Genomic DNA, 15341 nt, shown 5'->3' with positions numbered 1-15341 from the left:
AACAGGGCGATTAGAAGAGCGCAGCAGGGCGCGCTGCATATCAGAGAAGCTTTGAAAGCCAGTTTCATGACTGGCTAGGGTACGGTGTGACAGTTGTGTTTGTTTCTCTTGAAGTTACCCGCCTCCTATATACATGAAAGGAAATAAAGTCACAATTGTTTAAAAAACGTTCTTTATTATTTGTTGCACAACACATTGAGAGAAATCAGAAGGTAGACCTGGGTGGGGGGAGGGAATTGGGTTAGGGGGGTGGAGGAGGAGGGAAAGACAAGTCCAGAAACCAAATCAAAATTTCAGATATGCCAGCTTTCTGCTGCTTGTGCAATCCTCTGGGGTTGAGTGTGTGGGTCCCCGTAGCCTCCACCTCTCCCCCCCCCCCATGTCCTTGGGTATCTGGGTGAGGAGGCTATGGAACTTGGGGAGGAGGGAGGGCGGTTATACAGGGGCTGCAGCGGCAGTCTGTGGTCTTGCTGCCTTTCCTGCATTGGATCCACCATACAGTGGAGCAAGTCAGTTTGCTCCCCCATGAGCTTGACAATAGCTTCCTGCCTGTTCTCATCCCGTGCTTCCCTCCTCTCTTCGTGTTCATTTAATGCATTATGGGACTTGGCAATTGTTTGCTTCCATGCATTCAGCTGGGCCCTATCAGTGCGGGAGGACTGCATGAGCTTGGCGAACATGTTGTCCTGAGTTCGTTTTTTCTGCTTTCTAATCTGGACCAGCCTCTGGGACGGAGTAGATAGGGGCCGCGTTGAAACATTTGCACCTGCGGGAGCAGAAAAAGGGAGGGTAGTATTTTAAAAGATAACATTTTAGAGAACAAAGGGGGCACTCTTTCTCAGTGAAACAGGCAATTCATAGTACACAGCACATGTTCTTTCTGTACAAGGTCGCATTTTGTCTCTTATACTGAAGTGCCTGCCACTTTGGTGTGAATAAGCCATCACACACGGTTGGGCAACAGAATTCAGCTTGCAGGCAGCCATGGTAAGCCCTTGGGGCATGCGGGGTTCTGCTTCTTCCGCATTCATTTCAATGTTTTCAAACTGCCGGGCCCCCTTTCCCATAACAAGCAATACCTGGTGGGTTTGCCATATAAAAGGAGGGCCTGCAGGCTCCCTGGGATGATCGCTTCACACAACACCCCCTTTTCCCCCCCGCACCCACCACGTGGCTCCAATGAGGCTCTGAGCAGGGATGAGCCCTTTAAACTAAACACGAACAGCCCAGTGCGAACAACCCACCCACCCACCTCGTGGCTCTGATCAGGCTCTCACTCACCAGAAGTGCCTTCTCCAGGGTCCTGGAGCCCGCCTTGGGAGTGGGGGGAGGCTATTGGCTCCAGCGTGAAGACTAATTCCTAGCTAGGGGGGAAAATGGATTCCCCACTTGCCGTCTGTGCACTATCGTCCTCCTCCTCCTCCAATAACTCATCCTCCTCGCTCCGTGCAACCCACAGTAGTGGGGTAGTGGTGGCGTCACCCCCCATAATTGCATGCAGCTCATGGTAGAAGCAGCACGTATGGGGCTGTGACCCAGAGCACCCATTCACCTCCCTGGCTTTTTGGTACGCTTGCCCGAGCTCCTTGATTTTTGCATGACACTGTTCTGTGTCCCTGGAGTAGCCTCTTTCTGTCACGGCCCTGAAGACTTTAGCGTACTTATTCGCATTTCTTTTTTTGGAACGTTCTGTCATAACAGATTTGTTTCCACAACATGCAATGAGATTCAGTACCTCCCATTCGGACCATGCTGGAGCTCGTCTGCAAATCTGGGACTGCATGGTCGCCTGTGATGGTGGACTGTGCTGATGGTCTCCTGTGCTGACGGTGACCAAACAGGAAATGAAATTTAAAAGTTCCCGGGGCTTTTACTGCCTACCTGGTTAGTGCATCAGAGTTGAGAGTGTTGTCCAGAGCGGTCACAAGGGAGCCTTCCGGGATAGCTCCCAGAGGCCAATAACGTCGAATTACATCCACAGTACCTGTAACCCAGAACTGTGATCTCGGTTTTAGCGTTACTCCACTTGCAGAGGTGGAGTACAGAAATCGGATTAAAGAGCCCTTTAAATAGAAAAAAACTGTTTGGTCATGTGGATGGAATCAGTTTTATTTCTAATTAACTTGGCTAATTCTGAAATAACCGCGTACTGTAGACCAGGCCTGAGTAATAGAGATGTAAAGTAGTAATCTTTGATATGAAAACAAAGCCAACCACCAAGTATATTTTGACAAATAAACCTAGAATGCACACAGAAATTCAAAGCTCATTCTGAGCAAGTCTGCCCTAGAGAAGCTGCACTAAGAGTTTGAGCCAAGGTTTTCAATTTCTTGTCTCTAAGGTTTCTTACTATATATTCAATAAATGGACAGAAATAGAACGTGCTAGAAAATATTCATTTACAACAAAGAAAACATCAGTGAGCTAAATGATTTTGTACAATCTGAATGTTGTCTCAATCACTATGTTGCAAAAACAAAGTATGTATTGGTTTAAAACTTCCATGAAGAACAAGAACTTCTGTCTTTTATTGCTACAGATGTTGATGCATTTTTATGTTTTTCTCCCTTGTATTTGTATTTGCATATTTTCCAGTGAGAAGACCTTTTGTTTGCCATAAGAAGGCTATTATCCAGAATGTTAATGGGTTTCCAGCTATTAAGATGTAATGATATACCTTGAGTATCTAACTATACATTTGAAAAATCTCCATGAGCAATCTCAGAGGAATACTTAGAATGCACTCCTGGTAAATTGGCTCATTTTCTTGTAATTTACTAGAAGTGCTGATATGAAAGCAGTTGTAATATAGAAAGTACATTAATCCCTGGAGTTACATTGTATATATTAAATTATTACTCTCAAAGTATAAAACATATGAGGCCATTTAGCCTTCTTTCGTACTTGTTACTTAAAATCACAGTAGAAAAATAATCGCTGTCATTTGAGGCAAGAAATTAGAAATGATATGTTTAGCATCTTTAAAAACAAGATATGCTGTAATAAAGTAAGTTTGATCTTGCATAAAAATTTATCTTTTTCAAAGGGTTGCCAGTGAAAAGAAAGTGTCATTAAGGAGGCTGTATTGTTAAAGCTCATTTCCTTTAGTTAACAAACTAATATTTTGAGAAATCTGTTCACTTGGACATCTTCTATGATTGTCATATAGATTAGACTGCCTGCTGTTCTAGTTGCCAGATCCTGAAATCTTTTCTTGAGCAATATGCTCACTACCTCAGTATAAACAAAGGAATTCAATATTTGTCCACAGAAATTCTAATAACTACAGCACAGTTATTTTTATTAACTTTTAGATTCATCCATTTCAGAACACTTGTTTAAAATGTTCTTTGATTGTTTCTACAGAGTAAGAGAGAAGTGGTGGAACTGCAATTCACTACACTAACTTATATGAACCAATCGTTATTTATGCCACGGGGAGGCTGAAAGTCCTGGAAACGTTATGTAAGAAATGACAAAGAATTTGAAAGCCGTTGCCTAGCAAATTGGAACATGGAGACGAAGCTAGATCCTGCTAAGGATGACCTGCCCCTAATGGCCAACACACGCCACATGCTTGTAAAGCATTATGTATTGGACTTAGATGTGGATTTTAAAAGCCAAGTTATTGAAGGCACCATAGTTCTCTTTTTTGAGCCTGGGAGCCGATGCAAAAAAGGAGGCAGTGCTGGGGAAGGAGCCTGTCTTTCACAGTCAGATGAAACATTCAAAATTAGGGCATCTGAACCTTGTCACAGTCCTGTGACAAATCTAAGTGCCCGCTCATCTAAAACAGGATATAATGATTTTTCAGTCTGTGCTAAAGGTGAAAAAGATACTTCTGATAAAAATGGTAACCATAGCAACGGGGAACAGGCTTCTGGGATTTCTAGTTCAAAGAACTGCTGTGACATAGAGACTCATGGGAGTGAAGATTTTTTGCTGGTATTGGACTGCTGTGATTTATCTGTGTTAAAGGTCGAGGAGGTAGATGTTGCTGCTGTGCCAGGTATTGAAAAATTTACAAGGTCTGCCAAGCTAACTGATGCTGAAGAGCTGAGAAATCTTAGGAATCAGATTGTACATGAACTTGTGACTTTACCTGCGGATCATTGGAGGGAACAGCTATATTATTACACCTACTGCAGCCAGGCGCCTGGTTGTGGAGAGCTTCTGTTTTCCACTGGCGCTTGGAGCTTGGAGATAAGGAAAGCAGAGGTTCAAGCACCAAGAGACTTTCCTCATGCCATAAGGATATGGTACAAAACAAAGCCAGAGGGAAGATCAGTTACATGGACCACAGACCAGAGTGGCAGGTATGTAACTATTGGCTTTACAGCTGTACACATGTTAATTTTATATGCAGGGAGAGAAGAATTCAGAGTGATGCATTAAATGCATTAACTGTGCAAAGAAGATAAACATTCATTTTCACTGCTTTCTTTTCATCCTTAGTCTGAATTCTACTGGATCAGTAAAGTAGGTAAACTGAAGGGCAGACAAAACCCTAACAAGATTACATTCCTTAATCCTGGATCAAATGATTGCCTTTATCTAGTTTGCATATTCAGGGCTGGAAGTAATGGATTGTATTGCATGTTGGGTAAAGGTGGTATGTGTCCAGGGGGAGGGGCAGAGAGTGCGATGAGGCAGTAGTGGGGGAAGAGAATGTATAAATGACAGATACGTTCACCTTAGTATTCTGCGTTCTTTTTCCTTCCTAGCATAAGAAACTGATCATATAGTATAACAATTTGTATCTGTAATACTGAATAGAATATCTCACAAACTAGCCTTTTATCATTTATTAATTCTGTACTGAGTTTATAGTTAGAATCTTTTCTTGTTTAGTCTCTCTTAACCAACTTTTAAAATCCCCTTTGTGCATAATATAAAATACATTGCTGATGGCAGGTAAATTGTGAGTTGCAATTTGAGTGGAGATTTGGTTGTTATATAGCATTGTAAGTGTACATGACTCTGTACAGTACTTAAAGTTAGGTTTACAATTACATGAACTGTAATTTCATTGGATCGTGATATTTAAAATGGGATTTCAATAGTTGTATTCTTCAGTGGAGATAGTTGAGAAATAACAAGAAATCTACTGTGCCATCAAGTTTGACGGTGGTAGGGAACCAGATTCCAGTAAACTCTTGTTACTCTTCCACAAAACAGAGTCTGAGCGGTCAGTCAATCTCAGCCACACTAGTGGAAATTGAGTCACTTCACTGAAGTCAGAATTTGGCCCTCTAATTGTGCATAAAGCACTTGGACAATTTTAATACTGAACCTACTCAAGCTTTAAGCAAAGAGTATGTTTGCTCATATTCATTACTAATCAGTAGATAATTCTGGTCCCGAAGGAATATTCATTTGACTTTTATATACTTTTTATACTGATATTTCATTCACTTTATGAAGTGAGGTCATGCATTTTTTACCATTGTATTGAGTGACGCATGAGGAGGTTGAGTTGCTTGTTATCCTACAAGTGTGTCAGTGGCTCTCTGTCCTTCATTTTAGCTTTTATAACTTTCTGGACACCAGGTAGCATCAGACTTTTTTAGAAGTGTTTTTTGGTTGTTATTCCAGGTTAATGTTTTGAACATTTGGGACATTTTTATAGATTAAATCACTAAGTGCTCTTAGTTTTTAATCTTTTCCCCCCATTTGATTCCTAGGGATAGTAGTGAAGTTTTTGCTGCTTATATTTAGAAGCAGCTCATGGGAGTTGCACAGAAGTGTGAAGGCTTTTATGCTTCTGTAGAGTGGAAAAGATAATGTGGTGATCATTTTATCAGAAAGATTGATGGAAATAGTCTATTGTAGCTTTTTTTTCTGTCTCTTGTAGGTTGATTTTTTAATTGCTGTATTCCAGAAACTATTTCCTATCACAAGTTTTCAGATCCCGAAGAGTTATTAGAATCCTTATTTTCAAATGTTGTGAAATGAGATTTACAGATGATACATCTATAAATGTAGGGATTAACTCCTTTCCTCACCACATAGAACTTTGTCATTATTTATTTTTTCTTTCTGTTTTCATTTAAAAAATAAAATCAATTAATAGTATATGGGGTGGGAGGAATAATGTTACAGTGTTTTATTACTTCTACAATGCCACATATGTGCATGATGCTGTATAGGCAGATAAAATGTCAATCCTTTCTCCAAGGAGTTTACAGTCTAGGGTTCCAATCTTCCAAAAAATTGCTTGAATGAATATAAAGGAACAGACATTCTGTAGTCATTTCAAATGCAATATCTTCTAGTTTGTTTGTACAATGCTTTGAAGATGTAGTATTCAATAAATATTATATCAACTTTTTAAAAATTTTTTAAATACTTCTGTTTCTGTCATGAGTCACAAAAATCTATTTAAGCAGTGTAATTAGGATTAGTGGGCAGGATTCAGATGAGTATATGTGCAATGAAATTAAATTCAGGCATAATGGGTTGCATTCCTTTTTTTACAAAGCAAGGCCTGAACACATGGAATTTCAGTGATTCACTGTTTAATACTTTGATACTAGAAAATGCATTAATGCTCACAGTAGGAGCTTCCATCCAGCCCCAAGACATTGGGTTTATATGTTAAAAACAGCTGCCTTTTTGAGGCTTCCTACAAGAGCAATAGATTATAGGGCAAAAAAGAGAAGCAGGCTTGCCTTTTTTTGTTCTTGCCTTTTCCCAGAAGTGTGCAACAGTATCCTTATTAAGATAAAAGTATGTATAAAATAAAATATCACTTGAAGTGTGGGAAAAGTGACCAGGGTCCCAATTCAGTGAGGCCTCCCAAGCTTTGAGGATGTGACTAGCCCCACTGAAGTCAGTGAGACTACTCACATACTTAATGTTATGCTCAAGTATTTCGTAGATTTAGGATCTATCAAAATCTCATTTTAGGATTCCATGCTTATTGTTTAAGTAAATGATTCCATATTAAATATACTCAGTTTAAAAAAATTATGATTTTCACAACTGCCAGCTTTGCAAATTAAACCTGAAGTGTGAAAGTCAACACAGGTTCCTTCTGCCTTTACTCTTTATCCACTCTAATAAAGAAATTTCAGTTGGAATTTATTTTACAATTCGTTTGATGTATACCTGCAACAGAAATCACCTTACTTTCTCAGAACTGTTCTAGCAATAAAAAACCTTACTTTTCATAATAAAGGAGCAACAGGACTCTGAATACATACAAGTAACATATTTGCTGGGTCAAATGATAGCATTTTAGTCAGTTCTTCTGTCTATAATGACAGTTTAAAATAAAACAAGGATATTCAGCATAATCTCTAGAACAGGGGTTCTCAGACTGTGGGTCAGGACCTCAAAGTGGGTCACGACCCCATTTTAATGGGGTCGCCAGGACTGGCTTAGATTTGCTGGGACCTGGGGGTAAAGCCAAAGCCCGTGCCCCCCTGCCTGGGACCGAAGCCCAAGCCCTGAGTGGCGGGCTCAGGTTACAGGTTCCCTGCCTGGGGCTGAAGCCTTTGGGCCTTGGCTTTGCCCTCTCACCCTGCCAGGAGTGGTGGGACTCGGACTTTGGGCCCCCCCGCCCAGTGTGGCGGGACTTGGGTGGGCTCAGGCTTCGTCCCCCTCTCTTGGGGTCATGTAATAATTTTTGTTGTAAGAATGGGGGTTGCGGTGCAATGAAATTTGAGAACCCCTGCTCTAGAACCAAGGAGTTCAAAAAGTTTGACGTTTCTGGACTTATTTGAATCAAATTTGTGGATCTTTTGAGATCACTTACAGCTAATTTTTTATGTAAAGTATTGGACAAGATGTTTTAAAAGCATTCTACCCCTTTTTGTCTTTGTGCAAGCTGTAAAGTTTGCTACTTTCAGCATAAATCTCTATTTTAATAATTATTATTATTAACAAATAATTCAGCAGAGGCTCTCAAGTGTATTACAAATATTAATTGATTCACACAGTTCCCCCTTTGATGTATATAAATTAGTGTTTCCCCTAGTTTACAGGTAGTAAACTGATGTAGAGGGAGATTGTGAGTACCTTAAGGTCACAGAAGAAGTCAGTGGCAGATCTGGGGATACTTAAGGGTCCTGTTTCCCAGTTCTCTGCTCACATTGTTAGACCACAATGCATCTACTGTAATAAGAGCCAAAGAATTAGTAGAAAAGTGCTGCAGAACCTTTTCAGAACTGAGTGGCTTGCCAGGAGCCTGAGGGCTACATCTAATTCACAAATGGATTTACATGTAACTTTAAGCAGAGGTAAATGCAGTGTATGTTTACAGAGCACAGTAAATGTACATAGTACTCTACAAAACATCTAGAGGGGCAAAATGTGCTTGAGAGTTACATTGGAAGGAATGTTAAAAAGAAAGAGTAGCACTGCTTTTTTGCAACCGAAGGCTTTAAAGACAAAAACATTATGTGATGCAGGTAGGTTGCTAGGATGGTTGTTGCAGTTGTTCAGATTCATAACGGAAAAGAACTGCTGGCTGGTATTTCCAAAGAGGATGTTTCCAAATAGCAGTCCTCTTATGTAACTCTGGATATCTATTGTTTGTCAAGCATACTGGTATATAAAGAAATTCAGTAAGCTTCTCTCAAGAAATATGCATTGGAACATTGTGAGTCCGTCAATTCTAGATAAATCTTGTTCATCTCGTCTTTTGGGTTCAGTTTGTGATGTGTTTGCAAACATATTTCTGTCCCTTTGAAAGTGTCTGAACCTTTCATCAAATTAATTTTAAGGCCTGTCTGGATTTTTCAGCATAGGGATAACTGAAACACTTGGGAAATTTGAAAACAGAAAAGACATTCTGTTTCTCTTCATGACTGCACCCAAGACCTCTGGTCTTGTGGGAGCTGCAGACAAAGGCCCATGACTATCTTCTGCTCTCCTGGCATTTGCAGCCAAAGGTCTCTGCTCCACTCCTAATTTTAATATTTTAGATACTTGTAAGTAACATATTTCAGCATATATTATTATTATTATTCTTAAATAGTCAAGAAGTAGTTTCTGACTGATTAGACACGTGACATTATCATCACGGTTCCGAGTTAAAACATTGTTGAAATATATGCATACCTCCTAACATTTAAAGTTAATAAAGCTGGGGGAGGTTCTGCCCCTGTGGGGGTGGAAGGCACCAGAGTTGTGGTTTCAAAGCGAGCTTGCCCTGTACTTACCCCACAGAGGCAGCGTTGCAGCTCCTGTCCCATGGGGCTGACTGGGCTTGGTCCCTGATGCACTGGTTGTAATGCCACTCAGGTTTGGCCCAGTGCCCCTGATGTGGGGGAGAGGTGGGTTGCCAAGCCAGATTTGAGTGAGTGGACCTGCAACTGTATGTGCCAGGGGCCAAGTTTCAAGGCCTGTGCTGGGGAGCTGAGCCCAGTCAGGCCTGCAGGACAGGAGTGGCTTCAGCTGGGTCAGGGTATTTTGTAGGTCAAAGCCAGTTGGTCCCACACAACCCAGGACTGTTGAGAGATCTTTATACGGAGGCAGTGCACACTCAGAACTATAAGCTGTGTTTTGGGGCAGTCTATCTATAGAATCAAGCAGACACTATTTCATTGGTTTGCATTCTGAAGGATGGCTTCACAGCCAGAAAAGAGGATAGAAATTTAATCATTATTAAAAAAGAAAACTCAAATTCTGAAGAAATTGAGAGGCTACCATATGGCTGCAGGAAGGTCTGTGGGTTGTACACCAAATGAGAAATAGCTCTTTTCCATCATTCAGTTAGACATTGTCATGGTTATAGGCCAGGCTTGGAACAACACTTTGAGTAGACTTAAAAAAATCTAAGAAGGGATATACTGATTCAAATAAAATGAGAGCCAATCCAAACTATGAACCAAAACATTTTGAAAGTTTGGATTGGTTCTGTAAAATATTCCTCCCTACTGGGTCCAAAATCTGGTTTGTGTCTAATGTGCCCCGGGGTTTTGATGATAGCCCTCAAAATCCAGTCTGAGGCTTAGCAGGTCTGGCAGTTGCTTATTGGGTAGATTACTGTCTTCAGATCTGTCTAATCTAGCCAAGTGTTCATTTTCTGTATCTGCTTATTGTGGATTTCTGAAAAGGGAGAAGCATTCAGCCAATGAGCTTTTGTTCCCAAAGAAAGGGAGGGGAAGAGGAAGAGATAAGATGGAATCGGGGAGAGGAAGAAGGAACAAATTAGATTAGAAAGTTCTCTAATATAATCTTACTTGCTCTGATGCTGTGCTGAGGGTTTTAGGAATTCACAGTATTTTGGTAATATTTTTGATAATGATTTCTATGCAAATATTGGGGATATAAAAATACTGAAACATATTTTTAAAAATGAAAAATGGATCAGTTTCAAATACTTTGAAACTAAAACAACATCAGAAATTTTTTTATGAAAATAGGTTTTCACTTTTTAAACATCTCTAACTAGGATAATTTCCCACTCATTACCGCAAAAAAGGGAATGCAATTAACAGGGTAGCCTTGCACACAAGCAAGATTAGTGAATAGAACCCAAGAGTCTAAGCAACTCTCAGACTGATTCCCACCACAATCGTCACTGCTCACTCACTTCTGGAAGCAGAATCTGGGTGGGTTACAGCTCATGTCCTATATTCCAAGCTCTCCAAATACATAAGAGTTTGAAGTTCTAGCAGTCATAAAGTTGGCCATTGTGGGTCACCCAATACATATTTATTTTATTATTTCCTTTTCAAACCTTAGGCCCTTTACATTTTGCTGGGACCTGTCTTTCCATAGTAACTCAATCTCTGTGGTAACATCACGGTAGGAGCCACAGAGAACTGGACTGCCTAACTGCTTATCTCTCTTCTGTTCTCTAACTCCCCCTACTTCTGTTAGGAGTGGGGTCAGATAGATCATATAAATGTCTGAGGCTACCAAGGTAAGGAATTATGAAGAAAAAGAATGGCCAAGTGTGGGGGTGACTTGAAAATGTGATGGCTATGTGAACTTTAAGAGGGAGAAGAGACTATATTAAGAGAGGAAGAAGAGAGATACAGAAAGGATGGTGAGCTAGGGAGGAGGACAGAAAGGAGGAGAATTGCCATGTCTCTCACTAGCTGTGGTAATGGTAATTAAAAAAAATCGGTATCTGATAACAGCAGTCTGGAACTGATGGTTATTTAACATAGACACTATGTGACATATCCTGTGTAGATAGCAGTTCCCTGATGCGGTAAGGGAAGTGCAGAACCATCATTTCAGGTCGAAATTCTGTATTTCTGGTCCACTTATCTGCTGGAATTGAGCAGCCCTGACCTAAAGTGGGGAATACTGCCAACTACAATATACTCTGTAATTGTGTAGCACCATCACACTGCTGACATTTTAACACGTCTCTAATGTATATTAAGTATAGAAAAATAAATAGCAAAGAAAGTAAAACGTGATTCAGAGGAATAGAAGGAACCCAATAATGCTTGATTTTGTTTTTCTAAAAATATGGACAAAACAGGTTAAAAATTTCACTGAAAGAAGAAAAAATATTTTTGTGTAAATCATGGCAGAGTTTTCCTTTTTGTAAATCTTCTAAACTCTTCCCTCTCTGACAGAATGAGACAGTTCAGTGTTAGTTGACACCTCAGCTAGTGCCAACCTGTCAATCAGCTAATCTCCAGGCGATTGTGCCATGAATATATGAATATCTAACAAGAAGCTGATGTAACTGTTGTTCTGACGTTCCCGCGCAAACTTTAATAGGGCTTTGTATGATCTGTTGCTATTTTCATGGCAGACTTTGACATATTTGAAGAAATTTGGTTTAGGAATGATAAGTTACTCAGTATATCCAGGGCTGTCCGTAGCGGGTCGTGGGGCCCAGGACAAATCAGCCTCTCTTCGCTGGCATGCCTGGCCGCCACTTGCCCTCTACACCCCCCCGACCCATCCACCACTCTCCTCCTCGCCATCCGCCCACCTGCTGCTTGCCTCCTCATCAAGCTGCCTGCTGCTCGCCTCCTTGCCATCTGTCCAATGTGCCACCCGACCACTGCTCTCCTCCTCACTATCCACCCGTCCGCCTGCCTCTGCACCCCCTTCCCGCCTCCTCACCCTCACCTCCTCACCTACCTGCCCGCCGCTTGCCTCCTCACCCCGCTTACCTGCCTGCCTCCCACCTAACCTCCCCACCCACCTCCTCACCTGAATATTGGGACAAATCGCGTCCCAATCATACATCGGTCAGGATGCTGGACAAAGGGCTAAATATCAGGACAGTCCCAATTTTATCAAAAGGCGGGGCCCCCAAAGCACGGGGCCTGAGGCGGTCGCCCCGAGTCGCCCTACCCAAGGGAGGGCTCTGAGTATATCTGAACAAAAATAGCATAAAAACAGCTATGGAAAAAATGGAAACCCTGGATTTACCAAATATTATAACCCTTCTCTAACTTTTCGACTTTCCTTTGTATGTAGGATCTAATTGTATGTAATTGTCGCTATATTTATGTGCCAATTTAATATATATGTAGAGGTATTTGAAAATTAGAAACTGCACATGCACAATATGCTATTTTGTATTTATTTTCCATATTAGTAGCACAGGACTGGGAGCCTGGAGATTAGGTTCTATTCCCAGTTCTACCACTGACCTGCTGTTTGACCTTGTGCAAGCCACTTTACTTCTCTGTACCTCTATTTTTTTTTCTCCCATCCTTCGTTTGTTTTGTGTATTTAGATTATAAGCTCTTTGGGGCAGAGACTGATTCTTACTATGTGTTTTTACCATGCCTAGCACAATGGAGCCCCAATTTTGGTTGGGATCTCTGAGTACCAGCCTAATTAGTTAATTATTAATAATAATGTATATGTACCAAATTATAGAGCTCCGTATATTAACCAGTAGAGAATAGGCTGATATTCAGATGATACTGAAATTCAGATGTCCTAATATCTGTGTGACATTTGGACATTTGGAATATGAGTATAGGGCCAGATCCTGGGGTCTGGGCTTTGTGTTCTCAGTACAGCTTATGTGTATGTGTGGGTGTGGCACAAAAGTGGGGGTAAGATCCCAGGCTTTAAGCTGCTGGTGGCAGTCTGGTACCCCAGCGTAAAGGATAGTGGCTTTCAACTGCTGTATGTTATGCCTACTGCCTGTGGGTCCAAGGGGTTTTTCAGCAGCTGGGGTTCACCAGCATGTAGGAACACATATGTTTTGCTGACTACCTGTGGGCCTAAGTGGCTGTTTTAGCAGCTGGGGTTTGCCAGCAGGTAGGCACCCCCTAGTCTTCTCTTTGCCAGAGTTTGAGAGTGTGGGTTGGCAGGGAAGCCACTACAGTCATGCTATACCACTCAAAGAGTTCCTCATGCTGGGAAATCCTCCAAGGGCCTCTTGAGGCTGGTTTAGATCATTGGAGCAGAGCAAAACAGTCTTAGCAGTGCCAAGGCTCTGGCTAAAAATCTGAATATCAGCATTACCTTTCTCATAGGAATTCTTCCCTGGAGTACCTGGGCTCTCCTCCTACAATCCTGTGGTTTTTGTGTGGTTTCCATGTACCTGGAACCATCCTCTACTCCTTCTCTTTCCCCTTTGCCCACAGATGCTATAGGGCTACTAACTAGTCTTCTACTTCTGAGATTTTTTGGGGTGCAAAGAGTATCTTCTAGAGAGTAAGTGACCTGCCTGACAGGGCCAGCTCTAGGTTTTTTGCCGCCCCAAGCAAAAAATTTGCCACCCCAAGCTCAGGTGGGGCTGCGGCTCACAGGCGGCGCTGGAAGCGGAGGGAGTGATGTCACCTTCTCCCAGTGCCTGCAGGGGCTTTACCCCCTCCCTCACCCGGCTGCGCAGAGAAGCCCCAATATAAGGGGTGGCACAAGGCAGCGCAGCAGCCAGTGCGCAGATGAAGCAGCGCAGCCCCGGCTCCCCAGCAGGACTCGCCCTCTCCTCCCCAGGTAGTGGCTGGGCCCTGGCAGCTCAACATCCCAGGGCTGGGGCTTCCCCTTCCCGCTGCGGCCGGGGGCACGGCGCCCTCGCCCCGTCTAAGTGACTTGCTGGACGGTCCTGCTGGCCAGATGTGGCCCGGGGGCCATAATTTGCCCACCTCTGCTTTAGGGCACACTTCGATCACATTTTCAAGCTTTTCTCTGCAATTATGAGGTTTGTAAATTTACTTTTTTTTTTGTAGTTGAAAACCGAGATTGTCACATAGTCACTTGTTTCTAGTAGTTGGTGCTTAAAGAAAAACCACCAGGGATTGTGAGACTCATGATAAAATAGCGAGAGTTGGCAACAGTGTATTAGTGGTCATTCTGAAATACTCACATTGGTCACTTGGGTTCACAATTCCCAGTGGCTGGGGAATTGTTGCCTGAGGTCCAAAGGTCATGGCATGAGCAAGGGAGCAGAAAGGATGAGAATATCTCTGCTATTTTTTTTCTCTACTGCCTCTTACGTATAAATTAATCTGTTAGGATGGATAAAAGCAAAACTTCAAGGTTTGATATCTTGGTTGGTTCATATCCTGTTAGGTTGAAACCCAGACAAAGTGAGATGTTGAAAACCAGTTAGTAGGTTTGAATTTCTTTTTATAATGGGAAGTTCTACTCAGCCTTCACTATTTCATGTTTTAGAGTAACAATGATGTCACTCTTGTTTTTATCTTTTTTCCCTCCCTATAGGCCATGTGTTTATACAATGGGGTCTCCAATAAACAACAGAGCCCTTTTTCCATGTCAGGAGCCACCGGTTGCCATGTCAACATGGCAAACCACAGTCCGAACAGCTTCTTCCTTTGTTGTCTTAATGAGTGGTGAAAATTCAGCAGAACCAGCACAACTTCAAGAAGGTGTAGTATATATATTCTTAATTATGTGTTGTACAAAATGATGCTAGCAAAGTGCCAGAAAGTAGTTTACAAAGATGGGTACACATTATTATCTCCATTTTATAGAGAGGGAAATTAAGGTACAGGGAGGCCAAGTGACCTGCCCAAAGTCATACAGCTGGTGGGAGTACTTCGGTGTTCTAACTTCCCATCTGGTACCTCATCCACTGGAATATACTGGCATCTGTTTTTTTCGGGTGTAAACTTCACACAGCTCACTAATTGGCTTAGTTTCAATCAATCTACAGCTAAATATTTGGCAGATCAGCCCACAGACTGCTGAAGGCACTGATAACAGGATATAGATTTTTGGTTTGAGGTTGCCAGTTCAGTTTAGCAAGGCTGGTAGTGACTGAGGGTTGTTACCCATATCATAGCTGCTTGGTGAACAATGTGAAATGAGTTGATGATCTCAGTTTGGTGCCAACTGTCCATAAAAGATCTTCTTTATTTCCACTTCTTTTGGGACCAGTGCATGGCTCCTAGTGCTCACTACTGCCTACCTGCTTAGAGTTATGCAAGGTA

The 15341-nt window shown here is 41.9% G+C and overlaps 1 protein-coding gene across 10 annotated transcripts in view; it reads left to right on the top strand.

Annotated features, from left to right (window-relative positions):
• AOPEP (aminopeptidase O (putative)) overlaps positions 1-15341 on the top strand; it is a 387210-nt gene that overhangs the window by 72467 nt on the left and 299402 nt on the right. For all 10 annotated transcript variants that reach the window (XM_073344962.2, XM_073344964.2, XM_073344963.2 and 7 more), the window contains 3 exons: positions 2596-2749; positions 3367-4316; positions 14611-14777. In XM_073344962.2, the coding sequence (XP_073201063.1) occupies positions 3514-4316; positions 14611-14777 (970 nt within the window). In that variant the 5' untranslated portion in view covers positions 2596-2749; positions 3367-3513. The remainder of the gene's footprint in view (positions 1-2595; positions 2750-3366; positions 4317-14610; positions 14778-15341) is intronic.

Source organism: Lepidochelys kempii, chromosome 5 (assembly GCF_965140285.1).
Source record: "Lepidochelys kempii isolate rLepKem1 chromosome 5, rLepKem1.hap1, whole genome shotgun sequence".
Taxonomy (NCBI): domain Eukaryota; kingdom Metazoa; phylum Chordata; order Testudines; family Cheloniidae; genus Lepidochelys; species Lepidochelys kempii.
This window is presented reverse-complemented; position numbering and strand designations above follow the sequence as displayed.